We start from the raw sequence: 20818 nt of genomic DNA, 5'->3' as shown, positions 1-20818 counted from the left end.
AGTGGATGATGATTAGTTCAGGTTGGCCAAAGCTTAGGTTTTAAGGGGAGAATGATGGGAAATAAACCTGGGAAGGTAGGTGGAAGACGAAGAATGCCAGGCTTGTTAATCCATAACATTCCAAAAACAATGGAGGATGGTCAAATGTACAATGAGTATCATGATGAAAGTGGCAATTTTTTTGGAAGGTTAAACTGATGATTTCTCCACCAAAGTCCCAACTTTGAACCAATGGGGCTCAAGCTAAGACAGATTCTACTCACCTGGAAAAGCCTGTCCTATGGGTCCAGTAACATGACTGCTTCTCATCTGAGGACTAACATATCTTGGGAAACCTGATGCCTGACTTTTCATCCACTGAAGCTTATGAAAAACTATGAAGGCACGGGCGGGGGGGGGGGGTCCTGACACACATTGGCAATGAGAATGCCAATGAAGTCAGAGATGCTGGAAATACTTTTTTAATTTAAATATTTTATTTATTTGTTTTTCCAGCTGCATGCGATAGTAGTTTTCAATGATCATTTTTTGCAAGGTTTTGAGTCTTACGCTTTTCTTCCTTCCCCCTCCCCCTGACAAAAAGCAATCTAATATAGGCATTACATGTATAACCATACTAAACATAGATCCATATTAATTTAGTGGTGAAGGAAGAATTAAATCCAAATAGATGAATAAAAACATTAGAAAGAAAAAAATGACATGATATATAAGACAACTTTTAAAAATTAAAGATAGTAAGTATTGACATTCATTTAAACTCTACAGATCCTTCTCTGGATTTGGATATTTTCCATCACAAATCTTTTAGAGTTGTCTTTTATTATTGTTCTTGAAGCAAGTCCATCATAGTTGATCATCAGTTGATGTTATCATTAGTATGTACTGTGTTCTTTTAGTTCTGCTCATTTCACTCAGCATCAATTCATGCAAGTCTTTTCAGGCTTCCTGAAAATATTTTTTTTTAAGTGTTTGTAAAAGGATATTTATTTTGAAGGCATAGCAAGCAGAGAAGTACAGTGTATGGACATTCCTCCTCCCAATAACTGAGGGTGGAGTCTGCTTTCCCTTATTCCCTCTCAGGCTCCAGGGACAATCTCTAGGCTTAGATGCATAGTTTCTGATGTGGTTCTACCCAATTCATGTCCAAGTGCTATCACATTGCCTGGCCTGGGTGGCTAAAACTGCTCTTTGGGATATTGCTGCTGATATGGCTACAAAATTCCATGTAGACTTGACTTCCAGGTTCCCTTGATGACCCTTTGGCACTCACAATGTTTTAGCATCTAATCTTTTGGAGACCAGTCAGCAAGTAAAGAAACTAACTATTCCATCAATGTGGTTCTGGTTTTGCTAAATGCTTTAATGGCCATAAACCTTTTAAATTTACTACAATAATAAATAATTACTGAATATGGAGCACTGTATGCCCAGGAGACACCAGAAAATTTAGGTAAGACTCAATTCCTGCCTTCAAGGAGTTTCCAATTTAATAGGTGGTCATGGGACATAGTCAAATAAGGATACTAAGCCACATTGTTAGATAAGTTAGAGAGGGGCAAATAAAGCTCTCTAGGGAGGTCCCAACAGAGGTTAGTGATAAGGGAAGACTTCTGGGAAGAGGCTTCTTTATATAACTGTTAGGATTTTATTGCAATAGCCTAAAGGAGTGGTAAAAATGACCTGGAGAGATCTACTGATGGAGATAAGTATATAACTAAGTTTCTGGGAGGAATTGCTTGGGGAAACAAATTTAGATTGAAAATCAGATCTCAGTTTGAGTATTGACCTTGCCACTGTCACCACTAGGATACTGGGCAAACGCCATACTCTCTCTGGACCTCAGTTTCCTCCTCCATAAATTGAGGGGGGACTGGATAATTTCTCTGACTCCTTTTATTCTGGAATTTTATGATTCTGGTTCAGTGACCCACTGAAGAATCTGAACAGAAACAGATCTGGCTCTCTCAGGTGATGTCAAAGAAAGAAAGGGATAGTGATTCAGCACCAGACCCTCCTCCCAGGTTTATGGGTAAAAACAAATGAGTCAGAGAATGATGATATGGAACTAGAGGGTGAGTGGCATGGAATCATAGTTTGTCAGTACACAGAGGGGCTAAATTTAACTCTCAGCTGTAGCCCCTGTCACTTCTGGGACAGTCTAATCTTGGGCCCTTGAGATCTCAGCCAGGGGAGCAAAAGTCCAGGCACTGAGCTCTAGGGGAGACCCTCTGGGGAGCATGGGAGAGAGAGAACATTGGACTATAGATTCCTTGAGTCCACACATGGCTGGCGGAGGGGTTTTTGGAGGCATCTAAGTGGTACAACTCTGGTCTAGGAGTCAGGATGACCCGAGTTCAAATTTGACCTGACAATAGCTATATGACCCTGAGCAAATCTCTTTAATCTCTATTTGCCTCACTTTCCTCATCTGTAAAATGAGGTTATAGCAGCTAGATGGTACAGTAAATAGAGCTCTGGGTCTGGGTTCAGAAAGACTCATCTTGCCAAGTTCAAATCTGACCTCAGATACTTACTAGCTTTGTGACCCTGGGCAAATCACTTTACCCTGCTTTCCTCAGTTTCCTCATCTGTCAGATGAGCTGGAGAAAGAAATGGCAAAACTATTCTAGTGTTTTTGCCAAGAAAATTACAAATGCGTTCACCTAGGGTTATTGTGGGGACCAAAATAGTTAGTATTTGTAAAGTGTTTAGCAAAGTGCATGATACATAACATGCCTGGTGGAAAAAAAAATTAGAACTACTGCAGTTGCTTGAGGGGTTTTTATGTCTGAGTGACCTGGTTCTGGCAGGCTCCCAAAATACAAGACTGGTTCTTCCTTCTCAGGAGAATGGCCTCCTTGAAGACCCAATATCTTCCTTCCCACTTATTCAGAAAGCTTGCCTGTTATGAATCCAACTTCCAACAGAAAGTGGGTGACAATGCATTCTCCCCTGGACTATGAGAAGAGTGCAGAGAAGGCAGTGTCGTGTCATGGAAAGGGAATGGAATTCAGGGCTAGAAGACCTGGGTTCGAATACTGACTCTATCACTTACTATGTATGTGACCTTGGGCAAGTGACTACACTTGGATTTCCATTTCTTCATCTGCAAAATGATGGGCCTGGATTGGAAAGCCTCTCATGTCCCACCTTGCTCTAAATCATCCATCTTAAGAGGGCAAATAGAAGTCTAGAATGTATTCTCCAGGTCATAGAGTCAGAAACCCCCACTCTTTTTGTCTTAGAATGGATAAATCAATATTCATTGATGGGGCCTTGACCCCAGGTGATCCACAGGCAGGTGATCACTCTTGGGGTTGAGTTTTCTCTCTCTCCCCTTCCTGATGACCCACATAGATAGAATATCTTAGTCCAGGAAGCTGTGTTGAACTCATAAGGTCCCTTGTGGATCCTCAAGGTTGGATATTACCTAGTCTGCACAGAGCTGGCTAGTCCCCAGAGGCCACACCCTGTGACCAAGTATCCAGGGATTCAGACTACAGCTGTTCCCGTCACACTAGAAAAGGGTGCAGAGGGTTGGCCCCACCTCCCTTTTCTCAACCCTGTCATTTTCTCCTAAAAATCCTTCCATTTCTCCCACAAGGTTCCCCCACTTTTTCCTCAAAGGTGACCTGTTCTAAAGGAACATGTGACATGGTCCCCAGGAGTCTTCAAGCAGAGCCAAGAGAGAAATGGAGCCACATCCTTAGCTCAATTTAGAAATGAGGCAGTTTTTGGTTCATCCCAAATGGCATCACTGCTCTAATCATGAGGTCTGGGGGGGGTGTCCTTTCCATTACTCTAGGGTTTAGTCCCCCCAGTGCTTGGGTCTGACTCATAGTTGACTGACACAGGTCCAGTGTTCAGGGAGCAGGGTAGGGGGATGGGGTGGGAGGAGGAGGGAAGCCCAGCTGTCTTGTTCCCCCTCCCCACCCCCAACTGTCCCTCTGTCCCACTCATCACACCCAAGGTAGATCAGCTTACATGGTGCCTCAGCCCAGATTCCACCCAGCTTCTACTATATATATATATATATCTCTGTCCCAACCAAGTCTAATACTGAGATACACGGACAAGTGGATAGAACATCAGACAGACAGATGGAAGGTTCTACCCCCAGAGCTCTTGTGGCTCCTTGAAAGCAGAGATATCTTCCTATGCATAGGATTACTGACTGAAGAATTAAAAGGGAGCTTGGAAATAATCACTGAGTCCGTTTATTCTTTTTGACGGAGCAGAAAGCTGAGACTCTGAGAAAGGGAGAAGCTTGGCTAAGGTCACAGATAGTGAGTGACAAAACAAAGTCCCCCAACTCCAAATCCAGTGGGTCCAAAGTGAAGGAAGAATTGGCGGAACTTTTTGCTGTACTGATCGCATTCCTTACCTTCTGAGGCTTAGGAGAAGACCACCACCATGGCCCAGAGTTTGGACCAAATAGAAGAACAGAGACTGTACCAGCAGACCCTCCTCCAGGATGGATTGAAGGACATGTTAGACCATCGCAAGTTCTTGGACTGTGTTGTGAAGGTGAAGGAACAGGAATTCCCATGTCATCGATTGGTCTTAGCTGCCTGTAGCCCTTACTTCCGTTCTATGTTTGTCAAGGACTCCCAGGGGACCCAGGAGATCAGCCTGGAGGAGGTGTCTCCAGAAGTGATGGGTAAGGTCCTACATTACCTCTACACTTCAGAGATTGATCTCAACGAGGACAATGTTCAGGACCTTTTCGCAGCAGCCAATCTTTTCCAGATTCCATCCATTTTCACCATCTGTGTTTCCTTCCTGCAGAAGCGTCTCTGCCTTTCCAATTGCCTGGCAGTCTTCCGTCTTGGCCTCATGCTGGACTGTGCTCGGTTGGCCGTGGCTGCCCGTGATTTCATCTGTGATCGCTTCCCTCTTATTTCCCGTGACCAAGATTTCTACGGCCTCTCTGCTGATGAGCTCATTGCTATCATCTCTAGTGACAGCCTCAATGTAGAGAAAGAAGAGGTAGTCTTCGAGGCTGTAATGAAGTGGGCTAGCACTGGCAGTGATCAGGAGGCCCGACTCCAGGCACTTCCCACTGTCTTTGAGAGCATCCGTTTCCGTCTTCTGCCCCGAGACTACCTTGAAAGCCGGGTGGAAAAGCACCCACTGGTAAGGGCCCGACCTGAGCTACTCCGTAAAATTCAGATGGTCAAGGATTCCCATGAAGGGAAGATGACTATTCTAAAGAGAAAGAAGAAGAAAGAAGAGATATCTGGGAAGGAAAGAACTGGAATGGTCAATGGAGTAAATTCAGGAGGATCATCTGGGAAAGTGAAGAAAACTGGGGAGAAGGAAGCAGAAGAGGCTGATGATGAAGACACGATCATCCCTGGGATCCTCAATGACACTATGCGCTTTGGGATGTTCCTCCAGGATCTAATCTTCATGATCAGTGACACGGGGGCTGTGGCCTATGACCCTGGGACCAATGAGTGTTACTTTGCTTCCCTGTCCACTCAGATTCCCAAGAACCATGTCAGCCTTGTGACCAAAGAAAACCAGATCTTTGTGGCCGGGGGCCTTTTCTACAATGAAGACAACAAGGAGGACCCAATGAGTTCTTATTTCCTACAGGTACCTGGTAGGGTTGGGGAACACAATAATGTAGCTAAAGACTGGACTAGGTGGCTTTAAAGGAGAACAGTATAATGGAATTTACAGTTAGAAGGGATCACTTAATCCAACCCCCTCATTTTATGAAAGAGAAAACTGAGACTTGGAAAGAGGAAGGGACTTACCTTCCGACATAATAAAAAACACAGTAACATAGTATGCTACATAACAACATAGTAAAACATAGTAAGAACATGGTTGGAAACACATAGCAAAAAATAACTTGGGTTTTGAGTCAGATCCTCTGAAGTCTAGATTCAAATCTCTTGCCTTTTAATAGAATGACTGGTGAATAACTGGGTCTTAGGGATGGCTCTGATGTATAAGATGTTTCAGAACAGGAGAAACTTGGAGGAGGAGAGACCAGTTAGGAAGCTGTGAAGTTGCAAGATTGTAGTCTTTCTGAATTGGAAGGGACCACTGGGAATTCTGTAAGTAAACAGAAAATCCCTCTAAAATCTAGAAAGAGTATTGGGTTTGAATCCTAGCACTGCTGCCTGCTGAGTGTGTGACCTTGGACAAGTCCCCTTCCCTCTCTGCTCCTGAATTTTTTCACCTATAAAACAAGAGGATTGGAACTAATAATCTTGAAGGTTCCATCTTTTATTGAGCCGAAATCTATCTTCCACTACCATCACTGGCTGGTCCAGTCCTTTGTGGCTAAGTGGAACAAATCTAATCCCCCTTCCACAAGACAGTGCTTGGAAGTCTGGCTAAAGATGGTAGCACATCCCCAGGCTGTTGACCCCAGTTAGGTTATCAATTCAAGTTCCATGCTTCAGTTTGTGAGAGTTACCAGAAAAGTTCCCTCTTCTCCCATATCTTTTCCCTGAGCTCCATATCTGTTCATCCCTCTCCTCCTCCAACTGGAGCTATAAATAGTTTTTTTCTTCACCAGGACTGGCTTCTGGCAGCTGTCTTCCATTTTAGAGGCATTTAGTGGGGCAGGGAGGGCAGGGATGGCCCCAGAATCATCCCAGGTCAACTAGGAGGGGAATGGAGTTTGTCTTTAGAGTTGAAAGTGTGGCTCATTAAATTAGAGGATCAATGAGTTTAGGGAAGAAGTTTTTAAAGTGAATCTCAAAGGAGACAATAGTTCTGTTTTTCTTTGCTCTGGTCAGACTCCATTTGGAAGGCTAGGTTTCATATACTGGAAAAGAACTTAACAAAGTGGAATGAGACCAGAGAGGAGTGACCTGGATGGAGAAGAGACTGGAGCCTTGTCTTTCAAGGAATTGGAAATGTTTAGTACAGAAAAGTGTTGGGGGGAGGGGGTTGATATTATTTTTGACTCTAAGCCCTCCAAGCTTAGAAAAGAGGGTTTAGGATGGAGACAGACCCCCATTAACAGACCCCCATGCCATTAACATGGCATGAATCAATTGCTGAGAAAAGGGAACTATGGGAGAGGGAGAGAAGGGCTCCTCAGGCAGGTTAGGGGAAAAGGTTGACAGGGGGTGGGGACAAAGGCTGTCCTTTATATTCTGTTCCATCTCTTTCAGTTTGATCACCTGGATTCCGAGTGGATGGGCATGCCACCCCTACCTTCCCCACGCTGTCTATTTGGCTTGGGCGAGGCTGAAAATTCCATCTTCGTCGTAGGTGGCAAAGAACTCAAGGAGGGAGAGCAGAGCCTGGACTCAGTGATGTGCTATGACCGCCTGTAAGGGGGTCATGGGGGAGGGGCAGGGGGATGAGAATGATAGGGGAGAGTAAGAGACTGAGGGAAAGTCATAGTAATGACATAGAAGTAATTCACTTCTCTATAAAGTCACCCAACTGTCCCATGACTATGTACATAGGAGCTAGAGAGAGAGTTGGAGACTCAGGAGGAGCAGTCAGATAGGAGGGAAACCAGGAGAGAATGATGTAAAAGAAAGGGGGGGCAGCTAGGTGGCACAGTGGATAGAGCACTGGCCCTGGAGTCAGGAGGGCCTGAGTTCAAATGTGACCTCAGACACTTAATAATTACCTAGCTGTGTGACCTTGGGCATTGCCTTGCAAAAACAAAAAAGAAAGAACAAATCTAGAGAGTAGTATTTAGGAGAATATGGTGATAAGCAGTGTCAAAGTTCGTGGAGAAATAAAGAATAAGTTTTTTTTAAAGACTATTAGATTCTACAATTAAGGGAACACTAATAACTTTGAAGAGAGGAGTTTCAGTTGAAAGATGAGGTCAGAAGCCATATTCCAGAGAGACTAAAAGCAAATGAGAGAAATAAGAGGTTAAGTGATTTGCCTAGGGTCACACGGTTATTAAAAGTCCAAGCTGGAAATAAAAGGCAGTGTTCATCTGGGAGAAGAGTAGACATAAGACAGTGTGATCAAAATGTTTAGATAGTTTAAAGATTGTCAAAGAGATTGCTTAGGGTCTCAGGAAAGGGGGAGGGGAGGGAGGGAGAGAGAATAGAATTTGGAACTTAAAAAATGTTAAAAATTGTTTCAACATGTAATTGGGGAAAATATATATATGTATGTATAAATCACACATGCAAATATATATAATATATAATAATATATATAACATATATATATGTATGAGATTATCACGGAGAAGAGAGAAGTAGAAGTGCTTTGTGTGACCCCATAGAATTAGGGTTCAAATGGATGTTAGTATGAGAGTGAGACTGGAGGCTAGCATTGGATGGAGGGTAAGGTCAACTTTCTGGTGATGAGACCCTCCACACTCAGCACTCTCAGAACTAGGCTAGTCCATTCCTGGGCCCAAAATGGAAGCCTTTATAGGTAGGGCCTGCCCCAAGCTTGGGTTTCATTGCCATAGCTTTGAAATGCCCAGAGCTGCCAAGACTTTACCAGAGGATCCTTGAAACCAAGTCCATGGGAATTACTAATTTGCTAAGTAATGGTGCCCTTTTCTTCTCCCCAACCCAAAGGAAGGTAAGAGAATGTAATGGGAGATCCAAAAAATACAAATGGTCAAGAACAATTTTCCTAGAATACAATAACATGTAGTTATAAGGAGGCAAATCTAGTTCTCAAATTTGCAACAAATTAGTACCTGTTCCCCCTGACCTGGACTTGACTCAGAGGCAGGTGGAATTGCCCCAGACTGAGGCAGTTGTGGGCTAGGACCACACCAATGCCCACCTTTATCCATCTTCAAGTCAGAAACTGGGGACAAGGTTGATAGACTTTGGTCCCAAGATCTCACATCCTGGGCTCCTACTTGGGCTCAGTCTGGGCTGGGCAATGGAAGAATAATCCTCCTGGAACTCATAATTTGCAGGGTGGGTTCTTATAGGTGGGGGAGACAGAGCTGAAGTAGGTCTAGGCTCTGTCCCCAAAGACCTCATAGTCTGGGGGAAAAAAAAGAGGAGTCTGGGGTGAGAAGCAGGAACTTAAACCAGAGAAAAATGAGACTGAGAACAAGAAAGAACATTGTAGAAATCAGAGCTAGTATTGACTCCAGCCTTCTGTGATGGGGAGAAATCAAATTGGAATGAGCTTGGGGGCAGAGGGGGATGGGATTCAGATTTTTCTTTCAGGGGTGGGACTGTACTTGAGCCTTGAAGGATGGAGAAAACATAGGAAGCCAGAGGAGTCTCCCAGATAAGAGGGAACCATACAGGCCTGGCTGGCTTAGGCAGGATGAAGAGAGCAGCCAGGCTGATCACTCTGCTTACATGACCCTAGACTGGACCTCAGACCATTGAGATTTAAGACCCACTCTGAACTATTTTGTGATTAGTGTGACATTGGGCAAATCTAAATTGTGGTTTCCTGGTGGTTATAGGAAAGCTCAAGGTCCTACAGAAACTGAAGCTGGGTTTGTCATGGGTCTGAAGGGTGAGATGCTGGCTTGCACTGGGACCCTGGCTAAGCAGATAAAATCCTGACCATGCACCGTCCTTCTCTCCTCTAGGTCATTTAAATGGGGTGAGTCAGACCCACTGCCCTACGTAGTGTATGGTCATGCTGTGGTCTCCTACATGGACCTCATCTATGTCATTGGGGGCAAAGGAAGTGACCGGTAAGAACCTGAGGGGCAGCTTCCAACAGTAGCAAGGACTTAGGGTAGAGTCTCTGACCTTCAGGGATAGGCCATCATGAGCACCCATGGTCCTCTATTCCAGATAGGGAAGCTGGGGGTCCCCATAGCCCTGGGGGTTTGGAGAAATAGAAGAGGGGGGAAGTACAGATCCCCCTCTGCTGGTTCTGGACTAAGGGGCTAAAGAAAATAATACTGTAAGAGAAAAAGAGAGGATGGGGAGGAAAGGAATGGATCAGGCATGTTTCTTGGGGTAGGGGCGTGGGAACCTAAGAAGCCCTAGCAACTGATTGGGGCCCTGCTTCTCCTGGCTCAGCTCTAGCCCAGAGACACTCACCTAGGGTGGCCTCAGGTTGGGGGAAAACCAGCCTGACTCAGAATAGATGGCAGAAAGGTTTAGAGGGAGGTTTCTAAGGTGGTTCTGCTGTCCCTTGATTTCTGTCAGATCTGCCACTGCCTCATTTCCATTAGGCCCACTGTCTTATTTCCATTAGGCTTCCTAACATCAGATACCTGGAGGCCCATTCCCTGACCCCACCCCAGGTTTTTAACTTCTAGGTTGGGGTTGACTACTAAAACAGTCCAAGATCCCCTCAGGAATCCCTTCCAGTCTGATGATCCTATGGATCCTATCCAGAGAACTCTTTCTTGCCCGCACCCCAACCCATAGAGCACCTGTGTCCCAGATCCTGGGCTGGGCCTTGGTGAAGGTCTGCTAAAATCTGATTGGTGCCCTCCTGCAATTCCCAGTCTTGTAGGCAAGAGGATGAGGCACCAATAAAAGTTATTATAAAAACATAATTGTGTGAATACAAGAATAGACATCTGGGAGAAGTCTGAGAGACAAGGTCCTTATCAATCAGATGAATCAGGGGAAGCTTCCCAGAGGAGGTGACATTTAATTTGGACTTGGAAATGAGGGGTTGGGAATTCAGCACTTGAAGAAGAAAAAGGAGATTCTGAACACAGGGACTAAGCTGAGCAAAGTCCAGACAGGGCAAGAAAACGTCACCCAGTGTGGCTCCTTCCTGGTGATTCAGGTGCCTCTTCTCTCCCACAGGAAGTGCCTGAATAAGACATATGTCTATGACCCCAAGAAGTTTGAGTGGAAGGAACTGGCCCCCATGCAGAATGCCCGATCCCTCTTTGGGGCCACGGTCCATGACGGCAAGATCTACGTGGTAGCCGGGGTCACCAACACGGGGCTGACCAGTTCATCGGAAGTGTACAACATAGCAGATAATAAGTATGGGCCAGTCAGCATCCCTGGAGGAAATGGGAATGGGGTCTCCAGCGGGAGTCATACCTGGAGACCTGAAATTGCATCCTACCCTTGGGCTGTGGATTTTGCTACAGCTGTAGTGTCTCTGGAACTTTCCAAGAGAGAGTCCTTTTGAGATCCAAGGTCTAGACCTTTCAGGGGATAGGATTATGAGAATGAGCTCTCCCAGAGGGTGGCACTTCTGGGTGCCTAGGGATTGGTGGCATCTGGTAATTACATTGGGTGGAGGGAGTGAATCTCTGATTCCTTGTCTAACCCCCTGCCTCCAAATACCCTATTTGGCCTGTCCTGAGGTATCTGGGAGGTCAGAGAGCCACCTCTCCCCCAGGGATTTCCCTTTTATTAGGAAACAGAATAGCACAGAGGAAAGTTTTGGAATTAGAGTTTGGGAGTTAGAATCCTGACTCTACTACAATGCTTACTATTGTATGATCCCTGGAATATTCTTTCCCTTCATTGGGTCTCAGTTTCCCATCTGAAAAATAAGAGAACTAGAAGAGATAGTGTCTAAAGTCTCTCAATAATCTCTATGCTTTCTCCACCAGGTGGGAACCATTTTTGGCCTTTCCCCAGGAACGCAGCTCACTCAGTCTGGTTAGTCTGGCTGGGACCCTCTATTCCATTGGGGGCTTTGCTACCCTGGAAACTGAGTCAGGAGAGCTGGTCCCTACAGAGCTTAATGACATATGGAGGTAAGATGAGTTGGGTAGGGCCATAGGGAATTTTGGAAGGTTTGAAATTGTCTCCTGGATTGGGCAGATGGGATGCAGCATGAATTGAAATAAATTGAAGCCAGCTTCCCCTGGCACCAAACTGAGGAGGCAGCCAGAATGGGAACCCCTTTCTTCCCAGATCCAGTGATCAGCTCATTCATTGAAGGTCAAAGTCAGATGGAACCCTAGAATATTGAACAAAGAATGTCAGAATTGGAAGAGTCTTTGGAATATCAAATATCTGAACTGTAAAGGACCTTGAGCATCATAGAATCTCAGAACAGGGAAGAATGTTAGACTATAGATCATGGAAATGTCAGCCTTAAAACAAAGAATGCCAGAGATGGACAAGATCAGTTAATAAACATTGATTAAGTGCTAGACACTGTACTAGGTAAATTCTGGTTTATCTAAGATAGGCACATGACAGTCCCTGCTTTCTGGAAGCTCACTGTTAAGTGGGGGAGACAATATTCAAAAACAATATAAAAAATGAGCTATTTATTATGATAAAATTGAAATAATCAACAGAAAAAAAGGCACCAACAAATAAGAGAGGGTCAAGGAAGACTTCCTATAAAAGTAGGGTTTTAGTTAGAACTTGAAGGAAACCAGAGAAGCCAGAAGACAAAGATGGGGCGGAAGACTTGCATTGTATGAATGGGACAGTGAATGTACCTGGTCTTGTGTCTTGCTGGCTCAACCTTAATCGCAGTTATGCCCTCAACAAGATGGAGCATCACAGGAGTGGGTTCTTACTTTAAAAGTCTTTTAAAGATAATAAAATTTCATTTTTTTCATAAATAATGAATTAAATAATTGGTTTATAAATAAATGTTTTTAGGTAGCTCCCCACAAGGAACCCAAAACCCCACCCTGTGTTCCTGCTTTAATACCTAGCTAGCCTTTCTATAGCACTAGACATTTTATCTTATTTTTTCCTTACAATAATCCTGGGAGGTAGGAGCTATTATTATCCTCATTTTACAGATGAGGAAATAAGCAGACAGAGAGGTTAATTGACTTGTCTGAGTTAAGTGTCTGAGGCCGGATTTGAACTCAGAGGCTTCCTGACTCCAGGTCCAGTGCTGCCTATTCTGAGTATAAAATTAGGATTTTCACTTCATGTAGATTGTAAGGAAAAGAGCCCTGGTTGACAAGTCAGGGACTTGGGTTTGGATCCCAGCTTGGTCAGTGACTCATTGTGTGACTTTGGGCAAATCCCTTCCCTTTTCTGGGTCTTATTACTCCATTAAATAAGAAGGTATACCTCGATGACCCCTGACGGCTCTAAATTTGACAGCCTGGTGGGCAGAGCGGTCACCTATACTGAGGAGGCCAGACATGTTGAGTTCAAATCTCAGCTCTGATATTTACCAGTTCTGTGACCTTAGGACAAGTCACTCTCTGTCTTAGCCTCAGTTTCCACATCTGTTAAATGGGGCTAGTAATAGCATCTATCTCACAGGGTTCTTGTAAGGGTTAAACAAAAACTTTAAAGTGCTATATAATTATTAGCAGTTCTTTGAGAAAGAGGACCTTCCTTGTTAATGGCCTTCCCTCATGCTTGAAATCCAGCCATGAGTCTACCATTTCTTTGACCCTTAAAGACCCTTAAAGGTTACCTGAAATTACAGCCTACTAAAATTCAAGTAATCTTTAAGTTGTGAACAACTACAATCTCATTGGTATCTACAACAACTTGGAGAAGTAAGTATATATCCTATTATACCTATTTTCTGATAAAGAAACTGAGGTTTGAGGAAAAGCTAGGTGGCACAGAGGATACTGCACCACCCCGGAGTCAGGAGGATCTGAGTTCAAATCCAGCCTTAGACACTTCATAATTGCCTAGCTGTGTGACCTTAGGCAAGTCACTCTTAACCCCATTGCCTTAAATAAAATTTAAAAAAAGAAACTGAGTCTCAGAGAGATGAATTGATCTGCCCATGGTTACAAAACTAGTAGGTGTCAGAGCTAGGACTCAAGGACTTAACTCTTCTAGATCCTTCTAACCCACATTGTCTAGGTTCCTTGTAGTTTCTTCTTTCTTTCATCTGGCAGGATATCTTCTTTAATTGACTAGAAATGCTCTAAGAGAAGTTAATAATAAAACATCTAGGGCAGCTAGGTGGCACAGTGGATAGAGCACTGGGCCTAGAGTCAGGAGTCCCTGAGTTCAAATCCAGCCTCAGACACTTAATAATTACCTAGCTGTGTGGCCTTGGGCAAGCCACTTAACCCCATTGTCTTACAAAAACCTAAAATAATAATAATAATAATAAAACATCTAAATTTAGAAAACAGATAAATAGGAGATGGCTATTTGCAACATATGGGCATGTAGGTGGAGCAGTGGATAGAAAGCCAGCCTGGGAGTCAGGAAGTGCTAAGTTCAAATCCAGTCAAAGTCACTTACTAGCTGTGTGATCCTAGGCAAGTCACTTAACCCTGTCTGCCTCAGTTTCCTCTTCTGGGAAATGAACTGGAGAAGGAAAAGGCCAACCACTCTGCTATGTATCTTTGCCAAAAAAACCCAAATGAAGTCATGAAGAGTTCGACCAAACTGAACAACAAACAACTAATTTGCACAACAAGATAGATCTGCATAAGGAGAACTGGAGATAATGCCACAAAAGGAGGGGTTGAAGGAAACTGGGATGTTTAGTTTGGGGAAGCATTCCTGAGGAGATCCAATTGTATTTGAGGGGCTGTATGAAGGATTAGATGTGTTCTGCATGGATTTGGAATGCAGTCCTAGGAGCACTGGGTGGAGCCTGTAAGGGGGAAAATTCAAGTTTGATTCCAGAAAAAATTCTCCTTCTATTATACCTTTGCCCAGATGAAATGGATCTCCCAAGGGGTTGGCGTGGTCTCTCCCTCCCTGGAGGTCTTGAAGACCACAGCCGGAAGACCATGTAGCATAGAGAGCACCCTTTTTTCAGATTTGGGTTGGACCAGATGGTGTCCAGGATCTCTTCCACTTCTGAGGTCCTGTGATTCTAACCACCATGCATCTCCTTCTCTTCTCTTCTCCCTGTACCTCTCATGCAGGTATGATGAAGAAGAAAAGAAATGGGAAGGAGTCTTGAGGGAAATTCCCTATGCAGCCAGTGCCACCTTCCTGCCTGTCCGACTCAACGTTCTGAGGCTGACAAAGATGTGATAGACATGGAAGTCAACCTTGGGACCCCAACTGGCTGATGCTCTTCTTTCCCTGCCCCAGTAGAGGACATTGAAGGTGGTTCTTTCCTTGAGGACATGAAGGGCAGTATCATGGAAAAGTCACTGGCCTTGGAACCAGGGGGAACCACTTCAAATCTAGGCTCTTCTGCTTCTTACCCATATGATGTTGGATTGAGAAGCCCCTCAATGCTTCAGTTTTCTCATCTATAAAAATGAGGATAATGATCCTTGTACTGACTTTGTTTTAAAATAGGTAGAATTGTTTCTAAATCTCCATGGTCTCTCCACCCCATCCCCAAGACTAGAAGCCCAGTGGAAGAGGATAGGAACCAGACAAGGGAGTATCTGGACCCAAGAGAGATGACCTTGAGCAAGAGATGGGGAAGAAGCAAGCAATGGAGGGACTCTGACATTCATTTCTCCAGCCTCCCTCTCTGCTTCATGCTGGGGAAAAGAGAGGAATGAGTCACAAGATCCTGCTGGCTGTCTCCGCTGTTCAGGGAATCAATCCACCAGATTGGACTGAATGACCATTGTATGATGGTCCTTGTGCTTTACACTGCCTGCTCCTTTGTTGAAGAACCCTGGGCTGGGGGTGGTAGGAATGGCAAAGCAGAAGACTTGGGTTCCAGTCTAGACTCTGTCCTTGACTCATGGTGTGACCTTGGGCAAGTGACTTAATCTCTTTGGGTTTCAGGGTCCTCATTTGTAAATTAGGAATAGCAAGATTTTTGTTGCCCAGCCCCCATCCCAGAAGAGGCTGTGATTTGGGGGAGGCGGGGTGATGAAGGGTTATATACTGAAAATATGTATGTACACAGATCTTGGAAAAGAATAAAGTTCTGGAGCAACAAGATTCTGAGATCTTGAGATTCTATAATTGATTACAAGATTCCATAGTTCTCTTAGCTGATGATTGAATAAGGTTCAGTGGGCTTCCTATTTAGGGACAGTCCTCCCCACCCCCAAACTGAGGCATCTCCTGGGATAGACATATAACTGCTGCCTCCGAGAGGACAGAGATACCAGAGAATTAAGGAACAATATACATGTGGGACCAGCAGCATAAAATATACCCCCCCTCAAATGTTGCTGGGGGGGTTAGGGAGAGGATGGGGGGGTAAGAGTGGGGATTGCTATCAGGTGAGCCAGAAAGGCATTCACTGGATTACAGCTGAGAGGGGAGGGAATGTCTGGTAAATTCACTTGTTTCTGTACTTCAGAAAAACATTGTTAATAGTTGTTACAGACCAAGGGTCTTCTACTGAAATCCAGAGAGCTGGATTCAAATTTTGCCTCTTCTATATCCTTTCCAAGTGACCCTGGAGAAGCAAATAAAAAGGCTTGTATAACCTACAAACCTCACAGATTACTGTGAAAAAAAATAGAATAGAAAAGTGAGTTATCATTTAGTGTAAAACCTTTTTTTTTTAGCATATAATATTCTGGTGCAGTCCTCTCCTCAGTAACTGTGAGGTCTGTAAGTTATGCAAAGCTTTCATTTGCATAACTGCATGGGAAAATAATTTGATCCACTCTATGGATGGAGAAACTGAGATCCCAAAAGGGGGGAGGGACTTGTTCAAAGTTACCCAATGAGTGAATACCAGAGTGAAGACTAAAACGAAGTCCTTCAAAAATCTGGGAGAGCTTTCCCTAGCCCAGAGTCTAGTACAGATTCTCAGAAGGGAGTCAGGATAGAATTTCTGAAAAGAGATCAGATGTGCATGACTTTTGAATAGCTGTGTGTTGGTGGTGGCTTCATGATCCAAGCCCTAGGAACCAGGTGAGATATGATCTGACTTCAAATCCTACTTCCAACACATCTAACACATCCATACAGATGGATCCTGGCAAGTGGTCATTCAGCTATTGCTTCTAGACTTCCCAGAGATCATGGATCTTCAGTTGGAAGGGACCATGTCCAAATCTACAGCCATTCAACCAAGTCGGAACCACCTAAATAGTAATCATCTACTTCACATCTCTCCATTTTTTTTTATAAAAATGGCAGGTGACTCTAAAATATTTTGCTAAAATCTAGGTAAACTACCTCTCCAGCACTCCCCTAATTTAATAACCCTCTCTAGAAAGGAAATGAGGTTCATTTGCCCTTCTCAGGTTCTGCAATCCCTCTCCCATTTTTTGTTTTTTCCTTTATTTTGAAACTTTTTTTTTTTAGTTTTTGCAAGTCAATAGAGTTAAATGGCTTGCCCAAGACCACACAGCTAGGTAATTATTAAGTGTCTGGGGTCGGATTTGAACTCAGGTACTCCTGACTCCAAGACCAGTGCTCCATCCATTGTGCCACCTAGCCGCCCCAAAACTCATTTTTTAAGAAAATTTTGAGTTTTACAATTTTTCCCCCATTCTGTCTGATAGTCTTTACATTGTTTCCATGGTATGCATTGATCTTATTTGAATGTGATGAGAAAGAAATATCCTTAAGGAGGAAACATAAAGTATAAGAGATAGCAAGATTACATAATAAGATAATGGTTGAAACTCATTTTAAAAAAAAATTGTGAATTTCAAATTCTCTCCTTCCCTCCAGTCCCTCCCCCAGGTACGTGATAAGTGGGTAAGTGATAACATATCAATTATACATGTGAAGTCATGCAAAACATATTTCCTTATCAGCCATGCTCGGAAAGAAAGCAAGAAAAATAAAGAAAATGAAAAAAGTATGTTTCAATCTGTTCTCAGGGTTCACCAGTTCTCTCTCAGGAGATGGATAGTATTTTTCATTATGAGTCCTTTGAAATTGTCTTAGATCATTGTATTACTGAGAATAGCTAAGTCTTTCACAATTGATCATCATTATAATACTGCTATGTACTTTGTATACTCACTCCTGTATAATACACTGTGTACTAAGATCTCCTGATTCTGTTCACTTCACTTTGCCTCAATTCACATAAGTCTTCTCAGGTTATTTTTTTATTTTTATTTTTGTTTTTGAAAGCATCCTATTCATCTTTTTTTATAGCACAATAGAATTATTCCATAACAATCATATATCCAACAGGTTTAGACATTCCTCAGTTATTGGGTATCCTCTTTTTTTAAAAAATTATTTTTATTAAAGATATTATTTGAGTTTCACAATTTTCCCCCCAATCTTACTTCCCTCCCCCCCGCCCCAACAGAAAGCAATCTTTCAGTCATTTACTGACTGTCAGTCTGTCAGTCTTTACTTTGTTTTTGGGTATTCTCTTAATTTCTAATTCTTTGCCACCACAAAAAAAAACTATAATTTTTGTACATATAGTTTCTTTTCCTTTTCCTACAGACCTAATAGTGGTATTGCTGAGTCAAAGGGAATGCATAGTTTTATTGCCCTTTGGCCATAGTTCCAAATTGCTCTCCAGAATAGTCTGACCAGTGTACTCCAGCAGTGCATTAGTGTTTTCCCACATCCCTTCCAACATTTGTCATTTTCCTTTTCTGTCATGTTAGCTAACCTGATAGTTATGAGCTGATATCTCAGAGTTGATTTAATTTGCATTTCTCTAATAAATAGTGGTTTAGAGCATTTTTAGCTTTGATTTCTTTTTTCTTCTCCTTTCTTCTTTCTCCTCTCTCCTTTTCTTCTTCCTCCTTCTTTCCTTCTTCCTTTTTCTTTCTTTTTCTTCTTCCTTCTTCTTTCTCCCTCTCTTCTTTCTTCTTCTTTTCTTCTCTCTGCATATATCCTTTGATCTTTGCTCATTCTTAATATTGTTGGAGGATTAGACAGTGACTCAACAATCAAATCCTCCCAGTCCTTCTCCCCACCCCCACCCCATCCCAATCCTTTTATCTAAACCAGGTAACTTGAAGTCCTCAAATGCATCTACAGCCTCCCTTACTATCTGCCTCATTATCTTCACTCTCTGCTCTCTGTTGGACACTTTTATTTTGTCTTTCCCAGTTTAGAGACTATTGTCTTTGGTAGAGAAAGCAGAAACAGGATAAGAACTAAGTAACTAAGGCAGCTAGGTGGCACATTGGATCTCCAGCCCTGGAATCAGGAGAACCTGAGTTCAAATCTGGCCTCAGACCCATAATACTTATCTAGTTCTGTGACCTCAGGCAAGTTACTTAACCCTATTGCCTTGCAAAAAAAAAAACAACTAAGCAGCTCCATCATTCATCAGTTATCTTTGCACTTGACCAGGACCTCCAACAGTAATTCCATCCCTTCTTTGAGCCTCTTCTCTCTCCAAATACGACTCAAAAAATCCTGCCAAACCCTTTTCTTATCTGTCAGTCTAGCTCCAGGATGTCTTGGTCCCTGGTTTGGAATCTGTTTCCTAAACTTTTTTGTGAAGGTGATTTCTAGTATCATCTCATATTTCTGTCTCCGGACTCTTCTCTCAATGCCCTCTATCATTTGAGGCAGAGGTACAGTGGAAAGAACATTGGATGTGAAGTCAGAGGACCTGGATTCAAATTCTGTTCTGCTCTTCACTATCCACATGATTTTAGGGCAAATTACCCAACTTCTCTAGGCCTCAATTTCCCCATCTGTAACCTGAGGATTTGGACTCTTCCAGTTCTAAATCTGTGGTCCTAATAACAATAGCTATTATTTATATAATGCCTTCAATTTGCAAGGTACTGGGCTAAACAGTTTACATATCCTCACAACAATCCTGAGAGATAAGTGCTATTATTATCCTCATTTTACAGATAAAGAAATTGGGGGTAAACAGCAAATGTCCAAGGTTAGATTTGAACTCAGGCTTCTTGGCTGTAGACACTGGGCTCCATCCATTGTGCCACCAGCTGTCTCCTATGATTCTAGACTTCCCCTTTTGGTCTCGAAATTTCTTCACATTATCATATCTTCATACACCAAGCTACCCTGCCTCCTTCAGTAAGCTACCCTTTTCTTTACATTAAAGCCTATTCTCCTAGGGCTATATTCCAGTTTTGAGTCCAAGGCCATCAATACTTGGCGATAGAGAGGTCAACCTTGCCAGTTCACATTCGGGTGCCTAGCTTATCTTGTTTGTTACCCATACCCTTGTCATACAATCTCTTGCCCAGTCCTCCTAGGGACCTGTGCCATATTTTTAGTGGGGGGTCAGGGCTCAGTCTGGGAACAGAGTGACATCTACTGGCTCCTCTTGGGATTGAAGCCCTGTTCTAACCACTGAACTTAATGTAGAAAGCAATAACAACCAAAATAATAGCTCAGTTATACCGTGTCTTATGATGAACAAAATATTTCACATAACATTGTCTTATTTAATTCTCACGCGATAAATGATGCATATGTTATTACTACTATTCTGGAGAAACCGAGGCCCAGAATCTATAACCTATTGGATTTTCATTTATGTTGTTAAATATTTGCCAATTACATTTTGATTGGGTTCTGGTTGCAATGAAGTTTTTGACATTTCTGCTTTAGAGATCTTCCAAGAGAAAGGAATCAACTTGGAATTACTTTAAGTCTGGAGAACTTTATAGACCCTGGGGGTTGGGGTTGGTAGTGGAAGTTCAATAGAGAAGGAAGGCAACTAGTGACTCAGTGGATAGAGTACTGGGCCTGGAGTCAGGAAGCCCTGAGTTCAACTCTCTTACTAACTGTGTGACCCTGGACAAGTTATTTAACCCTATTTGCCTTAATCCCTTGGAGAAAGAAATGGCAAATCACTTCAGTATCTTTGCCAAAGATACCCATGGACGTTATTGTGTGCTATGATCCATAGACTTGAACGTGATAAATGAATCCCTTATTTTTTTTTGGTTAAGTTAAATAAAATATATTTAATAATTTCTTAGGGGCTTAGAGGCTTTTACCATCATCCTTCTATAGAGACCTAGACACAAGCCCAGTCTGCATAGAAAATGAGTCAAATACAGATGTTCTTAAGGAAATAAATCCTGGGTAAGCAGAAATTATTTAGTTTAGAAATTATTACTGAAAATCCTGAAAGTTTCAACCCAATTTGTAAAAATCTAAAACTTTGCTTCTGGGTCATGATACATATATAT

The 20818-nt window shown here is 42.9% G+C and overlaps 1 protein-coding gene across 1 annotated transcript; it reads left to right on the top strand.

Moving 5' to 3' along the window:
- The first annotated feature begins 422 nt into the window (after positions 1 to 422).
- KLHL40 (kelch like family member 40) lies at positions 423 to 15711 on the top strand. The gene is made up of 6 exons (XM_074197857.1): positions 423 to 5604; positions 7146 to 7306; positions 9527 to 9634; positions 10713 to 10898; positions 11480 to 11626; positions 14702 to 15711. The coding sequence occupies exons 1-6, from the start codon at positions 4417 to 4419 to the stop codon at positions 14811 to 14813; spliced, it is 1902 nt and encodes a 633-aa protein (XP_074053958.1). The 5' UTR covers positions 423 to 4416; the 3' UTR covers positions 14814 to 15711.
- Positions 15712 to 20818: the final 5107 nt, after the last annotated feature.

This window comes from Macrotis lagotis, chromosome 8, assembly GCF_037893015.1.
Source record: "Macrotis lagotis isolate mMagLag1 chromosome 8, bilby.v1.9.chrom.fasta, whole genome shotgun sequence".
In the NCBI taxonomy this organism is placed as follows: domain Eukaryota; kingdom Metazoa; phylum Chordata; class Mammalia; order Peramelemorphia; family Peramelidae; genus Macrotis; species Macrotis lagotis.
This window is presented reverse-complemented; position numbering and strand designations above follow the sequence as displayed.